The sequence below is a fragment of the Oryzias latipes genome, chromosome 9 (genome assembly GCF_002234675.1).
Source record: "Oryzias latipes chromosome 9, ASM223467v1".
Lineage (NCBI taxonomy): Eukaryota > Metazoa > Chordata > Actinopteri > Beloniformes > Adrianichthyidae > Oryzias > Oryzias latipes.
Window position 1 is genome coordinate 8,534,486 of NC_019867.2, and position 24,024 is coordinate 8,558,509.

Here is a 24,024-nt window from a genome sequence, read left to right on the forward strand (position 1 = left end):
TATAAAACAGACACTGCAGATGGATCATGGAGGCAGTCAGATCCCAAAGCGAGCACACACTTCCATGAACCGGAATGAGGGGGTCTTCCTGTCCCCCCCACACCCAGAGCAACATCCTCCAGCAGCAAACGAACATCAAGGGGCGGAGTCACCTATCAAAGTTTGTCAGGGGTCTCGCCCTCAACTTACCTTTTTTTATATACGTCACACACTACCATCTGATGACATCTTCCGCCGTCAGAGTCTAAACATGTCGAAACGTCAAAAACATGTCAGGTTTGTGTCAAACATAACCATGTCTGATAACAAAAGAACCAAGAAGTCAGTTAACAACTACAGAGACTATGAACTTTTTTGCACTGATATTGGAGCTATCCACAGTTTAGAGCAAGATCCCAGCTCAGACGAGGAAAACAAAGACGTACATGGATCTATTTGTCTGCAAATGGATGCATCACCAGAGCGGAGCAAGGAGCTTGTGGGTTGGCATTGTAGCTTCTACGTCACACCTACAAGCTTTTTCCAACTGCATTTTTGTGTTTGCTCCTGATTTACAACAGTTTGAATTAAGGAATGATCAGAAATGAACTTTTTTATGCTTAGTTGAATTTATTTGTGTCCTCCATCATCAGAAAAATGCCACAAGAAGATTTCAAAAACACAATTTTCATAAGAGTGGGTTTTCAATTCAAATCATCGCATCACAACTGTATGAGGAAGTTGTGGAATATGCATTAAAATATTTGCTCAGATATCCACCTCACAATCAGTGATTCATTTCTTTAGAGAATGTACTCTGCCAGAATGTTGTCAGGTTCTGTAAAGAAAAGTCAAAAACAGGAAGCTCTTCATCTTAAAAAGTCTCATAAGAGTGAGTTTCAGTGAAGAAGCACTGCTGTATTATAAATACTTCAGTGCAAAAATAACAGTTGCAGTACTTCTCTCACTCGTGTTAGGTTTCGAGACAGGAAAAATGTTCTATAACTTCAAGTATTGTATAGCAGAGAAACGTTTTAAAAAGAGTCATCCTGAGTCAGTACCAATTCTGAGTAAAGTTCTGATGACCCTTTTGAAAAAAAAATCTGCTTTTCCTGGATGAATGAATATGTTTAAAGTATTGTACTTCTGATAAACTGCAAATTGTTTACCATTTCTGTCACAACTTGTATTTTTAGCAATTTACTGTACTGCTATTCTTTGTTTTTGTTTTACCTCTGTGCATGAGGCAAATAATCCACATATTTTGATTTAGGACACACCTACTGATATTTTTGCATTATGCAAAGAAGAGCATGTGTGACCTTTCTACAACACTCGTTCTCTATGAAACCAATGTTCAAGCTATTTATTTTATGGCTTTTGCTCTGTCTTGACTCACCCCCAGAAACCACATCCAGACATGAGACTTGGAAATGCTTGCAAATTGTGCTGAAACAACATTTGTGTCTTCCCTTTGTCCCAACTGCTGTCATCCTCTTTTGTTCTGGTGCCAAAAGAGTCCTTTGCTGTTGTAGAAATCCAAAATCATTTTTGGAAACAAAAGTAAATCTGTTTTAAGTGGAAAATTGCCAATAAAATAAAGCTTCTATGCCTAATGAGTAAAGAATTATTCTGTGAACTTTGCTGGCAAGTGTGGTTTGTCGATTGGTATATCAGTTGACTCATTAGTAATATCACAAAAACTCTAGTTTAAAAAGTTACGTTTTTATTTTTCACAATGGAAAAACAGGTTAGGTCAAAGGTCAACAGAAACAACTTGGGCAATTAACCAACTGACCAGACTAACAAACAGAAACAGATTGACCTAAACAGACCTTGAAACCAAACATGATGAGGAGTACCCATAGTGGCTGATTAAACCATTTTACAAACTAGGGGGAAGCTTCAGACATTTATGGTAGCAACTACTGCAGACAGGATTGAGGACGACTTGGTATTTTAGTGTAAAAAGGAAACAAAAACACACAGAATGTAATAATATAAATGCAAGGCAAGTAATCAGAAGTAACATAAATAATTATTCAGTGAAGATCACAAATCATTGAAGAAAAAAGGTTCAGCGCACTGTCTAGTGGGTCTAGATGACCCAACTCCCAATGTTAAAGTACCTAGGATAGCACAAGGGTTACACATAGGCCTATTTCTAAGCCAAAAAGATGTGTGCATGTTGTGTGCAGCTTCTAATGTGAAAAGCACCAAATATTTGTGTGCAAACCTAATTAGTGATTTACCCCTTGTGCTATACTAGGCACTTTACATTGGGAGTTGGGTCTTCTAGACCCCACAAGACAGTGCGCTGAACCTTTTTTCTTCAATGATTTGTGAGCCTCACTGGTGTCCATGGATTACATGAAATCTTTAGACCTTTCTCCACCTTTGTCATGGTAGGGAGAACACGTCAGTGTAAGGGTGAGGTCATAGGATAGCACAAGGGTTAATCAGACTGTGACCAGAAATTAAGATGGACAGTAAACAATCTGGTTACCGCCATTTTGTAATGGGTGCGGCAGCTCATACAGCTGCCACTCTATACTATAACATGGGATGTATCTGTGTAGAAGAGGAACCCAAACTCGTCCTGTTTCCAGGGTGATGAGGATGGAGGTGGGTGGGTGGCGGCACCTGGGGTGACCTTACAAACCTGCTTTTGTAACGTAGCATCCACCATCGACTTGGCAGGCAGGTGTTAAAAATGAAACACGTTTAGATTTTAAAAGGCTCAGTGTTCGGTTGAGTGACTCTTATTTTTGCACAATTTTTAAACTCTTTATCATCCCTTTGTTACTCCTCGCTACACTCAAAAAAAGGAAATTACCAGCCAATTAAGTTAACGAAAAAGTAACTTGTGATTTCAACAAGAAAATTTTATGTTTGTAAATCTTACGTGAATGAATCATGTCGATTGTACATAAAAATAATCCATTTAAAAGTTACTAATTTCAATCATGTTGATCCAACATGATACCATTAAATTGGATGCATTAGTAATCGCAAGGAATTGTGGGATACCATTTTCTTTGTCTATCTGGGCTGATTGGGGTCTAAGTGTGAGTTTTTGTCCATGGGTTTTATTGTCTAGCTGTTTTACTCTGTTTTAACTAGTGATTTAAACTGTTATGTTTATTTTTTTTTTTGCACCATGAGTTAAAGTTTGGTAGAGGATGATGACCAACCACCTTGTGTGGCAAACTGTTATTATTCCAATACCTAACACAGAGTTCGTGGTAATTGAACTCCTGTCTTGTGATGGACTTTGCTGGGTAATTCATGTCTTTGATGTGAAAATTAAAAGACCCATTGGTTGTAACTTTGGAACAACATATCAATTACAGATGAATAAATAAAATTAAAGAAATAAATTGAAATTTAAGTTAAATAAACTTAATTTACTTAGGTGACCAATTGAAGTGATTCAATTAAATTGGATCAACTTTTTTATTTTTAGAGTGAGCAACAATATAAATTTAAAGTTGGGTGCAACTGCTCTATTTAAATTGAATCAACTTAAATTTATTAGTTTGAACCTAAATAAATTAAGTTGACCCAACCTAAATACATTAAGTTGAGCCAACCTAAATAAATTAAGTAGGACCAACATGATTCATTTTTGTTAAAGTAACGCAATCTAATCATGTGGAAATCCTTTCCATAATTTTTTTATGTTCATTCAAAGTGAACGTTTTTTGAGTGTATTGATTAGCATATTACTGAGTAGAAGTCTTAATGCAGCTTTAATCTTAACGGGTAAAGCGGCTGTCATGAGCAACAAGCTCCATTCTTCTCTAAGAGCTGCTCATCACAATAACACCATTTTGGTGCCAACTACTTTCTAGCTGGCTGTATTAATGTCTATTTATTTCACACTACCGTTGCTCTTCCAAGAGAGTGCATGCAACTTTCAAAGAGGATTCCTTAGAAGTTCTTGCACTATGGCTTATGATGGATCATCTTGTTTTTTTGTTTTTTTTTTCAACTTTCCTGTTGGTTTATAATAGAACATCTATCAAAACACACTTTTTCTTTTGGGGATCTGTGGATAAATTACCTTTGTTTTCTGAGAAATGAAAGAATGAAAAGGCAATGCTGAGTGCATTTTAGCCTCTGTGTTTTCCTGTCATGCACACATTCAGATGAAGAGGAGGTAGAAGTGTAGGAGGCAGAAATGGATGACGGCTTTCAGACAGTTTAAACAGGGGCAGCGGCGAAATGCAGAGTTTCAGAAAAGTTTGGAGTGTGCGGAGGAGGAAGAGTAATTTTGCCAGGCACTTCTGTGTCTACTTATAAAGGTGCATGTGCACAGGGGGACAAAAGGTCTGCCAACAACCAGCAGTTTTACAGAAACAAACAAAGTATGTTGCAACATCCCCAGACTTTACATGCACACATAGTTTTAATTTATTGGAGGACAACAATGTGCTTTAAAAAAGACAGAGTTTGCAGGCATTTGTCAAAGGGACATTCAGAAAGCACACAAGAACCCATGTTTTCAGAAATGATTTCAAGCTCTGCATTTATTTGACATTTGAATTCAAACAATTTGTTGCCTTGGTTATTGCTCGAAGGGATGGGTGGCAGGAGTAAATGCTCGTGAAGAAACACACTTTAGTGCTGTCACTTCATAATGGATCGGCCCAATATGAGCATATCCGTAACTACAGAACGCAGAGGGGGAAATAGATTCATGTGGTACTGGCAAAACATCTCAAATGGGTTACTGACAGTAAAAAATCTCTTTTTTAAGATGGTAAGTATTGTTTTAATGGACATAATTTTTTCTAAATCTTTGAAATGTGTGTTTTTATTCCACTATAATCTCATAAATGTCTAATGACTCCATTTTTGTAAACGTTCTCTGATCTCTGTTGCCCTCCAGTGTTTGCTGCTTAAATCACATTTCAGAAGCAACATTTTAACAACCATAAATGCAGAATTTCTAATTGTCAATTAGGGGGGGGACCACAGCAGATAACAAATGCCATTAAACTGATGGGAAATATAATGTTTCTAAAGCTGTGGTGAATATTTGTACAACAATAAGGAGTGTAATAGAGCTGTGTGATGGTTTGAGTGATTTGTTAAAGTGGTAGCATGGGTTTCTAATGTCAGAGCTAATGATCTAGTGTTGAACAATGTTTTTCCTCAGGGTTGAGTGTCTTTTTGAGTGCATGCGATGACTCCATGGGAAGAAGTGTGTCCTCCTGCCAAATACTCTTAAAAAGAAACCTAATATGCTTTATTTAGTGGCAAATTTCTCCGTTCTGTGTTTTCAAAACAATCTGTTGTTCTAGTTCTTCGATAAAATGGATTAAATGTTTGAAGAAACTTTAATTTCTCTTAAGATGAACAAATTGTTCATCCACTGTTACTTCAGGGTAGAGTTGCTGAGGTATGGCAGATAATCTCACACTTTTAATATAGTTCGGTTTTTTACACATCTTGAATCAAAGTAATCAGACCAGAGCATTCCTAACATTTTGGTGTCTGCGTGTTGTTCCTTCACTCTCAATGTCCTATAAAAGATGACACTTTTATTCAGTTTGCAAGTCAGGACCATTCATCTTTCAGTCCATATTTATAAAATCTTGACTTTCCATGATGAATTGTTTCTTTAATTACTGACAATTTATTTTCTGCATCTTAAGATGCCACACTATGTCTTCCTCTTCCAATTCTGTATATATTCCTAGATTGTTTTTTAAAAAAAGCTGAGATTGACCTTTAGAGCAGTGAGAGCTTCAGTCAAAGTAGGAAAGATGGCTTACTTTTATCTTCAGACATTTGATCACAATCACCATTGATGAAAAATTTGCTTTTAGAAAATATTTTACTTCAATTAATCAGTTTCATGCCATTTTTTCAATTCTTTGTCTTGTGACTTTTATTCAAAAAGCAAGATGTAACATTTAATCAGATTGTTTCCTTTATTTATTTACTTATTAATTTCTTTTACACTAACTGAGCTAAACATACATTCATAGTTCTTCTTTTTCAGAGGAATGTGTTCCTCTGAAAGGCTACAATAATACACGTTTGCTATTCTCTTCGAAATGAATTACTGCTGAAGCTTTTTGGCTCCAGCTGTTACGAAAATATTTTCTTTCCCTAGCCCTGACAAAAAAAAAAAACTTTCAGAGAAACATTTTCCATGGACACATATGCAGAAACTTGCATGCCTTATGACTTTCATTCACTGTGTAAAGCCTCATGGTAGCTGTTAAGGGTCGACATTGTTCAGTCTATCAATCAACTTTGATTTCATAGCCCTTTTCATGCTAACTTCTACAACAACTTTTAATCAGAAACCTAGTTTTAAAAACTGCTCTTTGTTCCCCACTTGTATAAGTTAGACTTTATTCATTCCAGTAGAGAAAACTCAAGGAATTGTTATGACATCTCTAAGACATGAAGGAAAATAAGACACACATACGCACCTACTTTTTCTCAGAAAGCCTCTGTTTTTGTGGGAGTGTTTCTAAAAGTGCAACTCCTTCACTGTAACAAATCCAGAGTGATACTCTGCAGACATCTCTATTTGCTGAGCTTCCCCCAGCATGAAGGCAAGTACATTTTGTTCTTTAAAGCAGACAGGCAGAGATTTGTGACTTACCCCCAGCATCTATTATGAAGTCCTGTTTTATACGTTTTCTGGTTTTCAGAACATTTTGTGTCTCTGCGCTGCTGCTGTGCCATGGCTTCTCTTCCACTTTGCAACCAGAGCGTAAATCTGTTTTCCTCTTTTTAGGATTATATCCACAAGATTTTCCATCAAAGCTTCCAGATATGTTGTCTGCAATCCTCTCTAATTCTTTTTTTGTTCATAAATTATTTTTTAAAGGTTTTGCCTCAGGATTAACTGTATGTGGGGGTCTTATGGCAGCTGGTCAGAGTGTGATCCCTGCACCAAGTTACAGGTTGGTTGTTTGTTATGTAGTGCAGACTGATCTTTATTTTATTCTCCTTCTACATCCTGCTTTGAAACGTTGCAGACCAGGAGCCGAGCCATGGTCGTGTACGCTCAGTTTGGTGGGAACCCCTGCAGTGGCATGCGGTCTGAAAGCAGGCCTTGTGAAACGACACAGGGTTGCCCCTTAGATGATGGGTGTAGAGACCGTTTCCGCTGCCGATCTGGTCAGAAATAAGTCCTCTCTTCCAGCTGAGATAAGCTAATATACGAAAAAACCTATCAGTGTCTTTTACCTGCAGGCAAGTGTATTAGCAAATCTCTGGTGTGTAATGGAGACCAAGACTGCGAGGAAGATGGGCTTGATGAGAATGGCTGCACCAACCGAAATTTTGTTACGTGTGAACACACAATGACCCCTCCTAATGTTAATCTGGTGGGTCTTGGGTGAGTAGATATAAATCTTTAATGAAGTACCTTCATCTTGGTGCATTGGTTTATGTATAGCCAGCATGTGCCAAAGAGCTAGTACATGCAGCGTTGTTAACTTCCTTGCAGGTTTGATGTTGTCACTGGAAAGCGAAGAGGCAGTGTTATCAATACAAGGAGCTTTGGGGGCCAGTGTCGAACCATCTTTAGTGGCGTCCACAAGAATTTCTATCGACTGCCTCTCAGCACCATTCAGTACAATTTCTTGGTTTGTACATTTTAAAAAACTACTGACCTTAAAAACTCTCTCACCTTTTTATCTCGTTGAGAAAGGAATTTCTTAAGATTGTTTTTAATCCCAATTCAGGCCAACCAACCTTCTTAGAGGAAAGATACTTTCACAAATCTGTCCCTATAAATTTTCGTCTTGGTGTCATTTTAACCTGACTGGGAATAAAACACAATTATTAATTTTGCCTTCATGATCATGTTTATAGAGGTTGGTACTTCCATCTATTGAAAAGGACGCCACCCACACGTCATTACCAAATCCGAGTCCCTGATTGGTCACAGTGCCGCTTTGCCATGATTCAGTATGAAATTGTTCAACTGGTTAAACTTCCAGCACGCAATCAATGAACATCCAATTTGTACATAGAGCCCGCTACCGAACTTCAAAACTTGTATAGTGATGCGTGAGCACGAGTGTTCCTGACGTGGAAGCCTGAAATTCTGGTCCACGTGCGTTTGCATAGATTTTCATTGAAAGTGGCCACTTGAACGCGAGTTGACGCAGCCAATGTGTTCACTTTGACCCGTAATCCTAGACTTAACCCTTCCCCTGATTTTGCGCAGCCAACAAAAAAAAGTTCAGCACTGGCCACACATACTAAGACAATTATGTGCAATTAGCCACTTACTTTATGGCATTTCATTTTATTTGCTGTGCAAATTAATTTTACAATCTGCATGTGCCAGCATCAAATCCATTCTGAGCCACATCCAGTGCTGCTTCTGGTGTAATATAGCCTAAGTTATAATGTAATTCAAAGCATTTTTCATGAGCTTATTAAAGTTCTCTCTCGTGTAATTTGATTAAATTGAAGGGTCTGGTACAAACGTTCATGTTGTCATTCCACACATTGTTGTGTCACTTTTCATCGTTTCTTGCTAAAGAGAAACTTTTGAGAATAGAGACTGTCAGTCAGTGTGGTTTGTGGCTCCCACTTGTGTCAAGCTCTTCAAGCAGCTATTACCATCAGAAAAAGGGGGCATGGGGGGGGGCTACTTAGCTCAGCACCAATGGCCATGCCGGTGTAGAAGAAATTTTTTGAAACAGTGCCTTCAGATAAAGATGAAATAGGGCTTTTTAAGACATTTAGGTTGTGGGATTTCATATTTAAACAATCACTGGGATATTCTTCTTTTTTAAAAATATTTTCATAGCCTAGTAAGTTGTGTCCTGCATGCCCTCCTCGCGAAGTTATGTTCATTTAAAACAAATCACAGCTTGTCAATGTTATGCGCAGGAGCCTTTTTTGAGACTCTATTGACCTTTATTGGTGTGGCAAAGCATCCACATTCAGTAGACAAATTACCAATATAACTTTATTGCTTCATTAGTTGAAAACTGTCTGATAAGATGAATAGTCTGCACTTGTATAGCACTTTTCTACCCGCTGCCTTTTAAACTGCACATCATCAACATGCTCTCTAACATGCACACAGATGGGGGGGGAAAGTCCCTCAACCTAACCCCCCGGGGGCTGCTTCCATTTCAGTGTCTTGCCCAGGGACACTTCAACATATGACTTTCAGAAATTGAACCACCAGTTCTCTGGCTGATGCCAGACCTATCCATGAGCCACAGCTACAGTTGCTAACCCACTGGATTTGTTTTGATTTGCTTTACGTAACGTATCGTGTTGATTGTAAAAAGCCTGCATGTGCTGTCCCCAGGTTAAGGTGCAGAATGACTTCAGTGACGAGATGTTCAGCAGTAAGTGGCATTACGCCAAGGATGTTGTCAACCGAGAAACGGTGACTGGGACCACGAAAGGATATAGTAACTATGACTTTCATGAGACACACGACACATCTCAGGTGCAGCTCTTTGAACTTTAAAAGAAACTAAAAATAAAAAAACAACAATGAAGGTCAAACCCAATCAGGTCTTAATTTTTTTTTCTTGTTACTTGCAGTACCACAGGCTTCTAGTGTTAAAGAACGACATAGAAGTGGTACAGTTCCAGAGCAACTCCCCACAGTACATCCCAATTGCAGAGGAATTCTGGAAGGCCTTGGCCAAACTTCCATCTGTCTATGACTACACCGCTTACAGGAAGGTTTTAGAGAGGTTCGGCACTCACTATGTGTCTCAGGGAACCCTGGGGGGCTTCTTGAAAATCATCATGTCCATTGATTCGGAAAGTGAAAAATACCTGGGTGAGGCTTTACAAAAATTCAAACCAAGAAGGCAAAATTCTTCTATTATTCTCATAAAACTTTTCATTAAGCCATGGTTGCATTTGTTTTGGTTCATTGAGCACAATTTATATAAAAGCACCATTTTAACATCCATTTCCCATTTTGTTTTCAGCTGTTGAATCAAAGAAGTTTCATGAATGTGAGAAGAAGGTTCGCTTTATCCTAATATTCCCCCTCATAATAACGAAGTGTAAAAAAGGGGACAAAACAACGATAACACCCCGAGGTACAATTCAAATGTTGACCTTCACACTCATCCCAACTTTTAAAAAAATAGAGGCTTCTTTATCATTCTCTCATTTTCTGTTTTTCTTTAACTGTTTCAAAAAAGGTTATTCTACCAACAATGTAGTGGCAAAAGTGGATGTGGAAGGAGGAGGCCTTTCCCACTCCGCTGCGCTGCAGAGGATGCAGCTTGATGATGCAAGCAAGAACTGGGAAATGTACTCAAACTGGGCTGATTCCATCAGATCTTTTCCAAAAATCATAAAACAAAAGGTGGAAAAAACACACATCATTTATACTCAAAAAGCAAACGTACATCTGTCTATTTTCATGAGGTAAATCGTTTTTGCATTTATTCATGTCTCACCAGCTGCGGCCGCTGTCAGAGCTGGTGAAGGACGTTCAGTGTGCTGGAGTGAAGAAGCTGTACCTGCGCAGAGCCATAGAACAATACCGTGCAGAAAATGACCCGTGCCACTGCCAGCCCTGCAGAAACAATGGCATAGCCGTCATGGATGGTGATGAGTGCAAATGCATCTGTAAGCCTGGCACATCAGGGGTGGCTTGTGAGCAGGGAACGGAGGTTGAGGGGCAGCAAGGTGTGTGCTGCCATATAGAGTTTTTACAAATGCAGCTCAAGTCATTTCAGAAAGCAAATTTTAAAAAAAGATAACCTTTAGGGATATATTGATCCTCAGAACATTTTATCATTTCTTCCCAATAAGGAGTGATCCACGGGAGTTGGACTTGCTGGTCTGCTTGGTCAACGTGCTCCAGGGGTCAAAGGTCTCGAAGTCGCCGTTGCCAAAACCCTGCACCCCAGAACGGTGGACAGCACTGCATCGGTGACACGGTTGAGATGTCTTCCTGTGATGAAGAAGACCTGGAATACCTGAAGTTAGTGTGCAAAGATGTTTTAGCTTGCAATGTGGAGACATTCCCTTGGGTTCTTTTTTATTTTAAAGCACTATGTTGCACTGTGCAGTTTTATAAGTATTTTTTTCAACAGGACCATGGAGCCTCAGTGCTTTGACAATACTCTGCCACCAAGTCAGAAGTGTGAAACTCCCCCAGCTCTGATCAATGGGTTTATTATGGTAAAGATTAAAAGGCACTCTGGAATAATCTTAGATTAGATTAGAAAGTTATTTTTGCATAAATCAGAAAATTCTATTCACATAAACAACAATGTTTAATATTTAATTCAGATTTATTTCAAGTTAAAAAAATTAGATTCCAGTTTTAAATATCCCGTGATCACAGAATGCAGCTAAATTTCCCTTATTAATTCTTCCTTTTTGCCAGAATCCAAAGGATGTTTACCTTGTGGGGGGTAGAGTTGAATACAGCTGCATTGCAGGTTTCCATGTACTTGGAAACAGCATCCTGGAATGCAGTGTTGACCAAACCTGGTCTCCAAGCCTTGGCCAGTGCACAGGTGAGTGAGCTGAACCACTAGGTGACATTTAGAGTCACAGAAAACTATGACTGAATTGTTTCTCCTTTTTTTTTCTTTTAGCTTCATCTTGCAAACTGAAATTTCTCAATGAGGAGGTTCTAGCTTCTCCTCTGAAGCCATCTTATGACATCGGTGAGGCTGTCACTTTGTCTTGTCCGGTGGGCAGAACTTTACAGGGAGAAGACAGAATCCTTTGCGACTCCAGTTTGAATTTTTCCCCAGATCCTGCTGAAATTACATGCAGCCAAGGTAATTCTCTATTCTTTTAAAGATGAAAATTTTGTTGTTGGTATTTTTAACATGTTCTTCTTGGATTTTTCTTATGATGAATGACATATATAAAGAAAATGAATCTCAATATTACATTTCTGAGTATATCTTTATTCAAATCGTTGTGAATCAGAAGCAGCCAAAAAATATGCAGCTTGAAAAAGTTTGACGTAAACAATACGCTCGGTAGGCCACAAGCTCCCTGCTCCAAGTTCTCAGCATGGGAAAGGGAAGGGGGGCGGGCTTGCTCCGTGCCAACTGTCCCGCCCAATACTTGGAGGCAAATTTCTTGGATCTACTGCTGCAATGCAAAAACTATGTCCTAGAAAACAACACAGATTGTAAATAGTTATACAATAGACTAGAAGATGATCCAAGTGGGTCTTTAATGAAACAGAAAAAACTCTGATGTGCAATATACTGAAACTCAACAAATACCAGATTTGATGCTCATTTTGTCACCTTAGCAGCTCAGTGCAGTCAGTTTGAGGGCATTCTGCTGTCAGTGGTTATAGTGTTGAGTTTGGTGTCTGACTGTTGTGAAACAAGACTCTCTCCTGCTGCACACTGAATATCTTTCATTCATTTTCTGCTGTCCCTGTTCCAAATCAGTGAGCCTGCAGATTACTGCTCTGTATGTGTTCCACAGAAGAAACCCCACCTTCGCCCATCACTCCCACAGTGAGCTGTGAGGCATGGGAGAAACCCTCCAGAGACAAATGCATTTGCAGAATCCCTCACGAATGCAGGTCCGTTCCCTTTTTCTATCTGTCCTATGGCCTTCGGAAAATTGTCAGAATCAACTAAAAGCTTTTATTTTGTTTCACTTTTTTAAGTCCGTCTCTGGACATCTGTGGCACACTTCCAGGAAGTGGAAAACTCATCCCAATGACTGTGTGCAAAATGCATGCCCTCAAGTGTAATAAGAAGAACTTTGAAATAGCAGAGTACAGCGATTGTGTGTGGCCTCAGCGTAACACACTCAACTGCAGCTCCTGCCACATGTGGGAGAAGTGTGATGGTATGAACAAAACCACATTATGTATGAGAAGCATTTGCAATTTTTCATGAACCCTTCTGCTTGTCCACCTTGTTTTGTTAGATACAACCAGCAGCTGTCGCTGTAAGGAGCTTGCAGAATGTTTGAACTCTGGCATAAACGTGTGTGTCCGTGTTGGTGAGGATGACACTGCGTCCACACAGACCATGAGTGAATGTGAAGCAGGAGTTCGACGATGTAATGGAGAAAAAGTGTCTGTTGTCAGTATCCTGCCCTGCGCTTCCTGAGGATTCAGAGGAGGAACTGACTGACAACCATGTTTCATTTCCTTTATAATCCATGTGCCACCATGTACCATTTTCTAAAGGCACTTACACATGCATGTATCCTTATAGATATAGGAGGCAATAAAACTCAGCAAGTATCTAAAGATGACTTTCACTGTATGGACTTCTTCTCTTACTGCTGTGCATATTTATTCTCCTCTGTGCAAAAAAATATGACTTGATGTTGAAAGAGACAGCTATTAAGTCAACACAGGAACTGTTTTCCAGACTGAAATTGTGCTCAAGAAAGCACGCAGTGCACAGGCTGCCAAACAAACCCCTGCTGGCCGCCCATCCCTGCCTTTGGCTTGCTGCCCTCTTTCAGAGTTAGTGTGTATGTGTTTGTGCATGTGAGTGCGTGTGCACGAGCATGTGTGCGGACGTTGTAACTGTCCACTTAGTGTTTTACAACCACATCAAAATGTTTATTGCTGCCAGATGTGCTGGCCGATAAAACACATAACAGGCTTAATATGCAGGGAAGATTCTAGTTTTCAGATTTCTTAAATAAAATTATGTTATTTTAGTGTTTAAATCAAGTTGATGTTAATGTCTTAATTGTGTTGATATTAAAATCTCAACATTTGCTCATTTTCAAAAATGGAAACCATTTCTTTGGAATTCGTGACGCAATTTTTGTCCTTTTACAAAAAATGAAAATCAAAAATTCATTAATTATGATAAAATGTAGAGGGAAAGTAGTGAATCAAAAAAAACATGAACTTGCTTGACCTGCAATCCAAAATGCATTACAACAGACATGTCTGGTGTTTGTAAGACCTGCTCATAAATATGATGTTTCTTTCTTGTTCACATCTGAATTTTTTTCTATTTCTGAGAGAGGAGAACATGCAGGTAGAGCATACTTTGCAAGAAGAAAAAAACGAAATAAAAGTGAAAAGCTATACTCTAAAACTTCATAAAAGCCAACAGAACTCCCTAATGGTCAGATTGGTGTTTTGTAATGTTTTGTTCCCCCTAGTGGACAATTTGTGTTTTACATCCAAGACAAACATGTTAACTGGTTTCAATAACAAAAGTTTTATTAACAATGTAAAATGACCTATTACAGTTTTTCTATCCTTTTTCCTCCTCATCATAAACCACTCTTCTCTCCAATCATAGTATTGAAGAACTTCCTCCAAACAACCAGGATCCTTCATGTACACACAGACAAACACATTCTTTTGCAATCCACCTCCAAATTTGAAAATAACTCAGAGCATTGTGTATGTATATATACAATTCTACCGCCTCAGTTCATAGATAGCTTTAGTGTGCAAAGGAGTTTCCCTTTGAGTAACGTATTATATATTCTTCTCTGAAGCTGGAAAGTTGAATAAAGGTTCTTGGTTTATGGAAGACTAAATTAAGTACATTAAGAGGAAAACAGCAAGAAACAGAAAACAGAGACTGTGGTGCACACAAACCTCTTTTGGACAGAAATGTCATCCACAAATAAAACTTTTACGTTTATCATTGCAAATGCCGTCTTCATATTGGCATGTACAGAAGTTATTACATTATTTCTGACAAAACATACATTAATATTCCCTTTTTAAACATGAATCTGTGTGCCGTTTGCTCTGGATTGTGGAAGCAATTGAGCATAGACATGTCGGGTTTGAAGCTTCTTTCATGATAGACAAGCAGGTATAAGTTTAATTACTAAAAAACAGGAAAACCTTCTCCAAAATATGCTCAAATATATGATGAAGACTTTTTTTTTACATTACATAGCACTCACAGTTCTTTGTATTACAAAATAAAATTAGAAAACGGCTAGCTTTTGAAAGAAAAAGGGGAGACGCTTGATCTGAGCATGGCAGTAATAGATTGGTGGAGACACAAGTGGTGATGGACAGTGGGCAATGGCGTCTTTGTTGCCTCCTCCTACATATGAAGGTGGGGCCCTTAGCTGGTTACCAGGCAACAGAGCCCAAAGAACCGCCTCTTCCTCTGTCGGACAAGTGGGTAGGGAGTCAGATTCAGCAAACTGCTGTCATCTGGGTGAAAGAACACACAGGATAATGTGATCTGGTTACATGTTGATATACTTTCAACAGGACAAAAGTCACTACTCTGAGAAATGACGGTGTTCAGGAGATTAAGGTGACGCTCTTCCTACCTTGGTTCTTCAGTGGTAAAGGCATTGTCTCCCTGAGTTTACTGAGAAGGTTCTTCATCTCTCTCATATCCCTGCACATAAACAGACTTTTATGACGTGTACCTACAGTTTCTGTGACTTAAACCTTCATTATTTTGGATACATTGAGTGATGTTAATCATTTTTATAACGCTTAACACATTTTTACAATTTAATTTTACTTTTTAGGCAGGCATTTGATCATTTTCCAGTTTTTAAGAGAGCATGAATAAACTTAAAGACATTTTTTTTATTTCTAAATTTGGAAAATGTTGAAAATTTGAGAAAACGTTTAGATTTCAGAGATCATGTCAAAACAGACTGTAACTTTCATAGGGATAGTCCTTCACATTTCCAGTGTCCCCAAAGGTTTTTGGCTAATATTAGCACCTCTTAAACCTAATATGACATAAATGAAGAGAAAAAAAGTATGTGAAGAATTTAGTAGTAGTAAATTTAACAGTTTCTTATGTGTCTCCCTTGAGCTATAAAGTTTGAAAAAGAAATTTCTACAGGATTATTCTTGCTCATCCTCACCCATTTAGGACAGAGGTCAGGAAATGTTTACATTTCAAACACTAAATAAGCTTTACCAATTTAGGTAAAAATAAATAAATGAATACATTTTTTAAACAAATACAGTTTTTTGAGTTAAAGGCAATACTTGGTTGTGCCACATCCATGCACACAAGTTGTTCCTCTATGAATGTTCTGTTATTACTGGTTGGCTATTACAGACAACAGCCAATCAGATTAATCCAAACCACCGTGTTGACAAAAGCTTCATATATATTTTTAAAGTGTCTCTATTCCCTCAAAAAATGCTTTTCTTTACAACTGAAACACCCACTTCAGTAAATTATGAAATATTTTAACTGACACCTTCGACTTTATCATTATATTGTGAAAAAATATATAGTTTAGAAGGAGGAAGAACTGTTGGTGGTTCTTTTACAGTTCTTTTAATGAAAAAAACTATTGTTAAATCATCTTTATCTTAGTTTTGTCAACAATCTGATGTTGGAAAGGCCTTAGTTTTCAGTGATTGCTTTAAATACAACCCCTGTATTTGTGTTGGGAGATGTCAAGATTGTTTTGTGTCTTTGCCACATTTTTGCTCAAAACTGTTCGTCAAAATGTCCTTGTATTTTTTTTTAACTGCAAACCTATGTTTTTAACAAGTTTTATAAGGAAAGACTGATGCAAATGTCATTACAAAGACATTTTTACCTACTTTTCTATGTTCTCTATGTCATTGGCTAACACCCAGCAGAGCTGAGAACAATCCGTCGGTGAGGACGAAGTGTCCTCCAGGATGGGTATGTCGGAGTCTTCAGTCTTACTGTCAACGCCTGGCGGGCCGCATGGATCTTTACCTGAAACACACAGAGGGGAGCCTGAATGTTGTGTCACAATGACCTGAATTTTAGACAATTATTAACAAAGGAAAAATATTAGACAAAGTCATAGAAATGTTTTGAATTGTACCAAAACATTACAATTGTTATCTGGTAGGATAAACAGGATTATTTCATTGTTTTGGCGCAAAAATGTTTGTATCAAACCTTTCATGTGGAGCTGTAAGGATCCCAGCATGCAGACAGATTTCAGCATTTCTGTGATGTACATTTCCAGACAGCACTGAAGCTGGATGAACAGCCGGCAGATCTCGGGGTGGATTTCCCCATCCTCTGGTCTGAAAGACACATGATGAAAGTAAAGACAACAAAGTGGTCATGTGGTGCTCACTGAACCCTGAAAAGTAATGGAAACTTTGCAGAAACAAATACAGGTGTTGCCTCATTCTCGAAAAGTATCTGTTAAAAAATGCATCCCAAAAAATAATTGTTTTTTCTTTTCTAAAACTGGAGGATATTTTATTTTATTTGTACAATGTGAGTTAATACAAAAGAAAAACAAATGCCTACATATTTTAGTCCTTTTTCTTAGGGTAACAAACTATTTTAACTTCTGTTCAAGGACTGTGACCAAACATTACAACATAAACACACTGTAAAAATCTACAACCCACAAAAAATGAATACGAATTATTTCCAAATTTATATATGATGGTGGAAACATTACAATTTTTAATACTTTATAGCAGTTATAATGTTAAAAATTTGTGTTAAATGAATAGTGAGATACCATTAATTCAAATTAATACTTCTTTAACCCTTGTGCTATCCTAGGCACTTTAACATTGAGAGTTGGGTCATCTAGACCCACTAGACAGTGCTCTGAACCTTTTTTCTTCAATGATTTATGATCTTCACTGGTGTCCATGGATTACATGAAATCTTTCCACCTTTATCCACCTTTGTCATGGTATGAATAACATGAGGGTGGGGTCATCTAAGATACCACAAGGGTTATCAATATTAATGTATTTATTTTTCCCCGTGCATGCGTGGGTTCACTCCGGGGACTCCGGCATCCTCCCACTGTCCAAAAACTTGCTTCATAGGTTAATTTGTCACTCTAAATTTTACATAGGTGTGAATTTGAGTGTGCATGTGTGTGTGATTGTGGCCCAGCGACAGACTGGTAACCTGTCCAGGGTGTCCGTTGCCTTCGCCCACAAGTGGCTGGGATAGGCTCCGGCAGCCCCGTGACCCCGAAAGGGATAAAACGGATTAGAAAATAAATGAATGGATGAATGAATTCTTTAACAACCAAAAGCAAAGACAAAAACGATTTCACCTTTAGATACATTTTTAAAACATGTTTTCAGAAATTTACTCTATACCATTTGGTTGAGGAGAAAGTTAAAGGGTCAAGAGTCAGAAATTCAGCATGTAAATGATGAGCTTAAGCCATTCCATTTCACAGAACACATGCTTCTATTTGGTAAATGTTAGGCAGCTAACTTTTGAGTTTGATTTTGACGATAGTCAGTTATACTTTCTGAGCCAGTCAGTTTCACTCAGTAAAATACGATCATCTCTAAAACAAATGTATAGGACTTGATAGTCAATAACTTTCTTTGAATTTAAAGCATGAATGTTAAGACATTAGATTCATTCTTTATTGTTTGGTTTTCTTGTTTTTGGTCATGTTTTATTGTGTTCAGGTTTCCCCTCTCAGTCACATCAGCTTTTAGTGTCAGTCATCATCAGTTGTTTCTATTTCAGTTCATTCCTCCTCGGTGGATGTAGTTGCTCATCAGGTTCTCTTTTCCTTTTTAGCTTCAGGACAATCATGATTTAGTTTCGTCATGTTTAAAACCTGTAGGTTTAGTTCTGCTTCCTGCTGTTAAGTCCTTCAAATCCCCAATCCTGACACTTATTGCACTCACTAACTTTCTCTTTTATTTTTGGCAGGCGTTCCAGTGTCACTGTGCTTGCTTTCTATCTCCTGTCCTCTCTGACCCCAACACCTCCCACCTGCTGAAGTTACAATAGAGCCATAAATCTCTTTGTTTCAAGTTCAGGACTAAAGTCTGTGTCAAAATTGAGAAATGGGTTTCCTCCTGAATATTTTGAGTAAATACAATCTACTATGTCAATTTTCACCTCTATTGGCTTAAATGAATGGAAACTATACATCTTAAAAGAGTGTGGATCGTGTTCTCAGAATGTGACTCATGTTGGAGAATTTTAGCCGCTCTGTTTAGACTCAAACTAAAAGGTCATGATTTACTAGGTTGATATTAAAATAGACTTAGTTTAAGAGTTTAGGCAAATTCTATGTACAGGCAGTTGACATTTTTTTAAAATATTGAAAATATTTAGGGCCTAATTTGTCTGTTTTGTCAATTTTTTGACCTTCAGACCCAACTCAAAATCTGATCCTAAACCGTTTTCTTCTCTCTCACAGTTTACTGCTTCTGTTCATAAAATCCATCTTGGCTTTAAGGAGACACCATCATATATTGTGAAATATTTCTTACATAAAACCTTGCTGCTTAAATCCTTGCTTCCCCTCCATGCCATCCTCGTTCTGTGTCAGTGCTTCCATTCCTCTTTACTGCTAAAACATTCACAAGGGCGATATCCCTTCATCATTAACAACGGAGAGTCACCTCACCACTGACCAGCTGGATTTGGTTTTTAAAAGCATTTTTTAATGAACGCTTGGAATCTATGCAATCCATTTTTTTTTTTCAGGACTAATACTGGAAGCTTCTGTCTAAAGCTGCTGTACCATCTCTATCCAGGAGAAAAAGAGAGCGGGAAATTCAAGTTCAGGACCTAAACAATTATTATGTGTTGCCTTGGTAATATATTAGGTTAAAAAATTATTAAACTTGTCAAAAACGTGTTTATTCTATCGTTTAAATTTAAAACAAGTTTAGCAATGAAAGAGTGACTAATTCCTGAGAGAAAGACAAAAGTTTGTCATGGACAAGAAGGAAATCATGCTTTCAGAGAACTTAAATCAGCTTAAACAGCATGTATGACTTCACAGATGTCGATCAAGCACTGGGTTGCTTTCATGAATTCATGCAGTTACTCCAACATTTCTTATTGCATTTGCTTTGCTCTGGCAACAAACACCATATCCCAAATCAACAGTGGCTACAATCCATCCAATCCCTGTTATTAAGCGTATTTGAGGATGCTGCATCAGCTGGCATCTTAGCAAGGATTTTCAAATCCCAAGATTTGTTTTGCTTTTCTCCAACTGTTTGTGGCATAGATGTTAAATATGTTAAAGTTGGTGTTTTTAGCATGTTCTTGTGGCATTTTTCGGATGATGGAGGACATTTTTAAAGAGAATTAAGCTCAAAATTGCATTTCTGTGTATTTCTTTATTCAAATTGTTGTGAATCAGGATCAGATGCAAAAATGTCGCTGGAAAAAGCTTGTAGTGTGACATGATGTGACATAGAAGGTACTGCGGCAAGCCACAAGCTCCCTGCTGCGCTCCATTCTGATGCATCCACTTGCAGACAAACAGATCCATGTACGTCTTTGTTATCTTCATCTGAGCTGGCATCTGGCTCAGATGTGTACAGCTGGGTAGCGCCACTATTGATTGCCATTTTTTTTACATCGGTAGCATTACCTTGGAGTGTGACTTACTGTAAGCTAGCAGGAGAAAATGCAAACAGATGGATGTTGGGAAGTATTGGCAGGCTTGCTCTCTGCCAAAGGTCCCGCAAACAACTCAGAGGCAAATTTGTGATGAACTACATCCCCCCTGCAGAAGCTATGTTTCTAGAAAATGACAGGTTTTTGATTTTGACTTAAGACGGCATAATCATCATTGAAAGACCACTGGGAACGCTTTTACAATAGCTCAAAAGATGATTGGGACTTTAAGAAATCTGCAGGAAAGACCTTAAGAGCTTATTCATTATTCTTTTACTTTATGTTGAACTTTTAGAAAAGTTTTTAAAAAAAGTTTTTTGTGTCCAAGTTTGAAATCTATACAAACCGAGACCAAATACTAATACAATGAAAGCATGTATTAAAAGGCACATTACTGATGCCATCATCTGGGATGTTGTTCCTTGGAAACATCCCACTTCCTCCTCATTTTGTTCATTAGGCACAGCTAAGTCGTCAGTTACAGTATATCACGTTTTGATTGCTTCCTGTAAAAGCTCTCACGCTTGTTAATGAGTGTGATTTTTAAAAGCTGATCTCATGTTCGGTTTTTCCCACATCCTTCAAACTCACTCTGCCTAATGCAGCGGGGAGGATTTGTGGCTGGACAGCAGAGGAGCGCGAATATGCAAATCACAGATGCACTTTGGTCAAACGACAAGTTGAGTCACTGCTGAGTAGTTTTTCCATCAGTTTCAGGCTCGCGGTTGTTTTCAGCACCATGGACAGAGTCAACTCACCCAGAGATCAGGGAGAGGCTGTGGTGAGCCGCTCTTGCCATCTCGCAGCCTTTCGTTCGGGTCTTGAGCATTTCGGCCCGTAAGGACGGACAGTCCACAGTGATTTCCCCGATGGAGATGACCAGCTCACGATACAGAGCCACGAGTGTATTGAATTCTTGGACGATCTGCGTGAAAGTAACACAATAGTTAAAACTAACATCCTCCAAAGGCCCGATCAAGTCAACTTTAACCAGATTGTGACCTTCTGTTCCGGTCATCGGAGCAGAAGAGGCTTTATCAGTGGTTAACATGACAACGTGCACGAAGACGGAAATGCTGAGCAACGTTCTCCAACAATACTCAGCGTGCAGGTGCGTGGTCTGCTTCCACGCAAACTGCGTGACAATTTGATAAAGGTGTAATGTTGCGCAAATTTGGTTACAAAAAACCTAAATGAGGTCTGAGAGAAGCATGACTAAACACCGCCACCGAAGAGCACGGGACAGAATGAAAACTGATGAACCTTTTAACAAATTATAACCTTTTTTATTATTATTATTATATAAAACCCTTTTCTTCTGCAACTTCTGCATCCTGTCTTAATTTGCCCTACACGAACAGTAGGTTTTTGCGCCCCGAACATCAGCATCTCCACAGATGGTCTCCTAATTCAGGTACATTTGAAATCAGCCTAAATCAACATTTGCAGGCTAGATGGGAACCGCAGCACCAGACTGCACACAGAAAGAAGTCTTCTGTTTGGCTTCACTGTCCACAAAATAATGCAAATGAACACAAGCTATTTATAGTCTGACATGCGGACTGGAATACAGTTTTCTTTCTTTTTTGTGTGATCTATTTGGCGCAAACTGCCCCATAGCCTTACAGCTGTTTATCCTACTTTTTTATTTCATTTGATTTCATTATTTCATATATATATATATATATATATATATATATATATATATATATATATATATGTATAAAAGCATTTTTATTCATTTTATTCGATTATTCTTTGCATTTGAAGGGCATGATGAGGCGTTGACGTGCCGCAGACCTACCATTCTGCAGTCGGCCACGGCGCGCTGGGCTTTGCGGGTACTTTCGGTGCTCTCCCTCCTCTGTGGGTCTCGATGAGGAGGCTTTCCGATCTGGAAGATGTTCCCGGTGGATCTGGGGCGATTTTTGCGCCCATTCGATGCAGAACTCATGCATACACATCCAATATTTAAACAGCCCCAAAGACTGAACGATTTTTCTGTGATTCCCTCCCCCTATTAAAAAAAACAAAAACTCCACTCCTCCTGCACCTCACCGTTCACCTTTTCCTCTCCTCCGTTCAGGCTCGGTTCCCCCTTCTGCCAGCCAAAGACGAGCTGGGTTGCTCCTCGGTTTGCAGTTTGTCGCCGTCCTTCCTCTTAATGTACAAAAGGAGGCAAATGTTCTCCCAGACGAGCCTGAGGGCGCAGGAAAAGTGGGAAATGAGCGCCTGTGGCTCCGCTCCGCATTGCCTCCACTGCGATGGGGCTGAAGTCACCTTCACTCCAACAGCTCTGGTGCACAGTGAGCACTTCACACCCAAGCAGGAGTCGAGCTTGCTGCGGCGTCTTCTCTGATGTCAGGAGGAAGCAAACGCTTTCACGGACACTCTGCGACCATTTTCACGATTGCGCGTTTCCATCCAGCGCTGGGGGATAACGATCTCTCCAAATCGACAATGTCACGGCGACGTGACACTTCCAGGCTCCTGCTCGGGAGGAGAGGAGATGCAGACGTCTTTACTTGGATCCCGCCATCGCAGGTTGGGGTTCGGGTCCCGGCGTCTTTGTCTTCTGTGCGCGCGTCCGGCTCTAACCTTGGAGGGGCGGCAGAAGGCGATCGGTTGCTTCAGGCCTGACGTGGCTCTGTGGCTGACAACACTGCGCACCCGTGGGACACGAATACTAAAGACCCCCGCCCTGAGCTGCAGGGCGCATCAACTCCAGCTCCACAGAAATGGGCGTAATAACGTTGCACAATGTGATCATAAAGGGAATAAATGAGCAGAAACAACAGTTGAGTATTTTGTTAAAGTTCCTGACCTTAAACTTCCGCAACATTAAAAGCCTGAATTCAGGTTTTGGGGTTATTTGAAGAACATTGGATAGCTTTCATTTAAAAATCTAACAACAACGATTAAAGTGTCAGTTGTGCTGCATTCTCAAATTGTAGCGCCATTTTTTCTGTCTTCAAAACACTGCATAGCATTTACTGCCAGTTCAAAGTTTTAGAACACCAGCAAGTTTCCTATTTTTAACTTTTTTAAATGATCTGTAATTGCTTTGAAATGGCAGAATATTCCAAGTAAGCAACTAATTACAAAAATATCATGGAATCAATTCATAGACAAAAAAGTATTGTAACTAATCGAAGAAGCCATGACAAGCTAAACATATTGCAGCACTCCTTAGGCAAAAGAATCAATGTGTTCCTTGGAAAAGGACCACATTGTTTCTACAACAAAGGAAAAAAAACTCAAAAGATAAGGCCTCAAAAGGAAGGAAAAACCCCAAACAGCCATGAACAGTGTGTAGCTCCCAAACACACACTTGCACACTCACAAAGACACATTCAACATGGCTGCAAAAACGTCTATATTGTAATCATAATGTTCCTGTTGTTCTTCTTCTTCTTTTTCTTATTGCGTGTTTGAACAAATATTTCACCACCACTGCAAACTCAATGGCCATCGAATGGCCATTCTGCATGTCAATCAACGGATGATGATAATGATTGGCTGACAGCTTTTATAAAACTAAATTATTTTTATTTTTTGGTTAATTTATCCTTGATGGCCCACGAACTACTGTCACATCCTTGGCGAGCTCTCATGATCTAGTTGTTGTGTTTTGAACTGCCCATCATCACGCAGCTGTTAATTCTGAGAAACTTGTCCTGTGGTTCAGCTATGAACACTGACTGTAAATGAGAACTGGACTGAGTGTCCCCTCCCCCTGGCATTC

The 24,024-nt window shown here is 39.0% G+C and overlaps 2 protein-coding genes across 4 annotated transcripts; one reads left to right on the top strand and one right to left on the bottom strand.

Moving 5' to 3' along the window:
- The first annotated feature begins 6,487 nt into the window (after positions 1–6,487).
- Positions 6,488–13,206, top strand: c7 (complement C7). Of its 3 annotated transcripts, none has more exons than XM_020705802.2 (18): positions 6,488–6,557; positions 6,657–6,718; positions 6,836–6,911; positions 6,987–7,128; positions 7,204–7,348; positions 7,460–7,598; positions 9,290–9,433; positions 9,532–9,775; positions 9,930–10,043; positions 10,149–10,315; positions 10,413–10,641; positions 10,768–10,939; positions 11,052–11,139; positions 11,348–11,480; positions 11,562–11,750; positions 12,424–12,520; positions 12,608–12,792; positions 12,874–13,206. In XM_020705802.2, exons 1-18 carry the CDS (start codon positions 6,552–6,554, stop codon positions 13,056–13,058), a joined length of 2,517 nt encoding a protein of 838 aa, XP_020561461.1. In that variant the 5' UTR covers positions 6,488–6,551; the 3' UTR covers positions 13,059–13,206. The 3 variants fall into 3 exon arrangements, with proteins under 3 accessions (XP_020561461.1, XP_004072355.1, XP_011477267.1); XM_004072307.4 differs by having other exon boundaries at positions 6,489–6,557; positions 12,421–12,520; XM_011478965.3 differs by lacking the exons at positions 6,987–7,128; positions 7,204–7,348; positions 7,460–7,598 and having other exon boundaries at positions 6,490–6,557; positions 12,421–12,520.
- A 913-nt stretch (positions 13,207–14,119) lies between these two features.
- rgs7bp (regulator of G protein signaling 7 binding protein) lies at positions 14,120–23,043 on the bottom strand. The gene is made up of 7 exons (XM_004072223.4): positions 22,560–23,043; positions 22,084–22,479; positions 21,038–21,204; positions 16,809–16,939; positions 16,478–16,619; positions 15,226–15,296; positions 14,120–15,103 (listed from the first exon to the last, which is right to left on the bottom strand). Exons 2-7 carry the CDS (start codon positions 22,231–22,233, stop codon positions 15,012–15,014), a joined length of 753 nt encoding a protein of 250 aa, XP_004072271.1. The 5' UTR covers positions 22,234–22,479; positions 22,560–23,043; the 3' UTR covers positions 14,120–15,011.
- Positions 23,044–24,024: the final 981 nt, after the last annotated feature.

What these genes read in the sequence shown, in the direction of transcription:
- c7 (XM_004072307.4), top strand. An exon ending in ATCCCTGCACCAAGTTACAG is followed by an intron (nt 6,912 to 6,986) that starts GTTGGTTGTTTG and finishes GAAACGTTGCAG; the next exon opens with ACCAGGAGCCGAGCCATGGT. An exon ending in TGATCAATGGGTTTATTATG is followed by an intron (nt 11,140 to 11,347) that starts GTAAAGATTAAA and finishes CCTTTTTGCCAG; the next exon opens with AATCCAAAGGATGTTTACCT.
- rgs7bp (XM_004072223.4), bottom strand. Translation starts at nt 22,233, where the DNA reads ATGAGTTCTGCATCGAATGGGCGCAAAAATCGCCCCAGATCCACCGGG. An exon ending in AGCCTCTCCCTGATCTCTGG is followed by an intron (nt 16,940 to 21,037) that starts GTGAGTTGACTC and finishes TGTGTCTTTCAG; the next exon opens with ACCAGAGGATGGGGAAATCC. An exon ending in GACATAGAGAACATAGAAAA is followed by an intron (nt 15,297 to 16,477) that starts GTAGGTAAAAAT and finishes GTTTATGTGCAG; the next exon opens with GGATATGAGAGAGATGAAGA.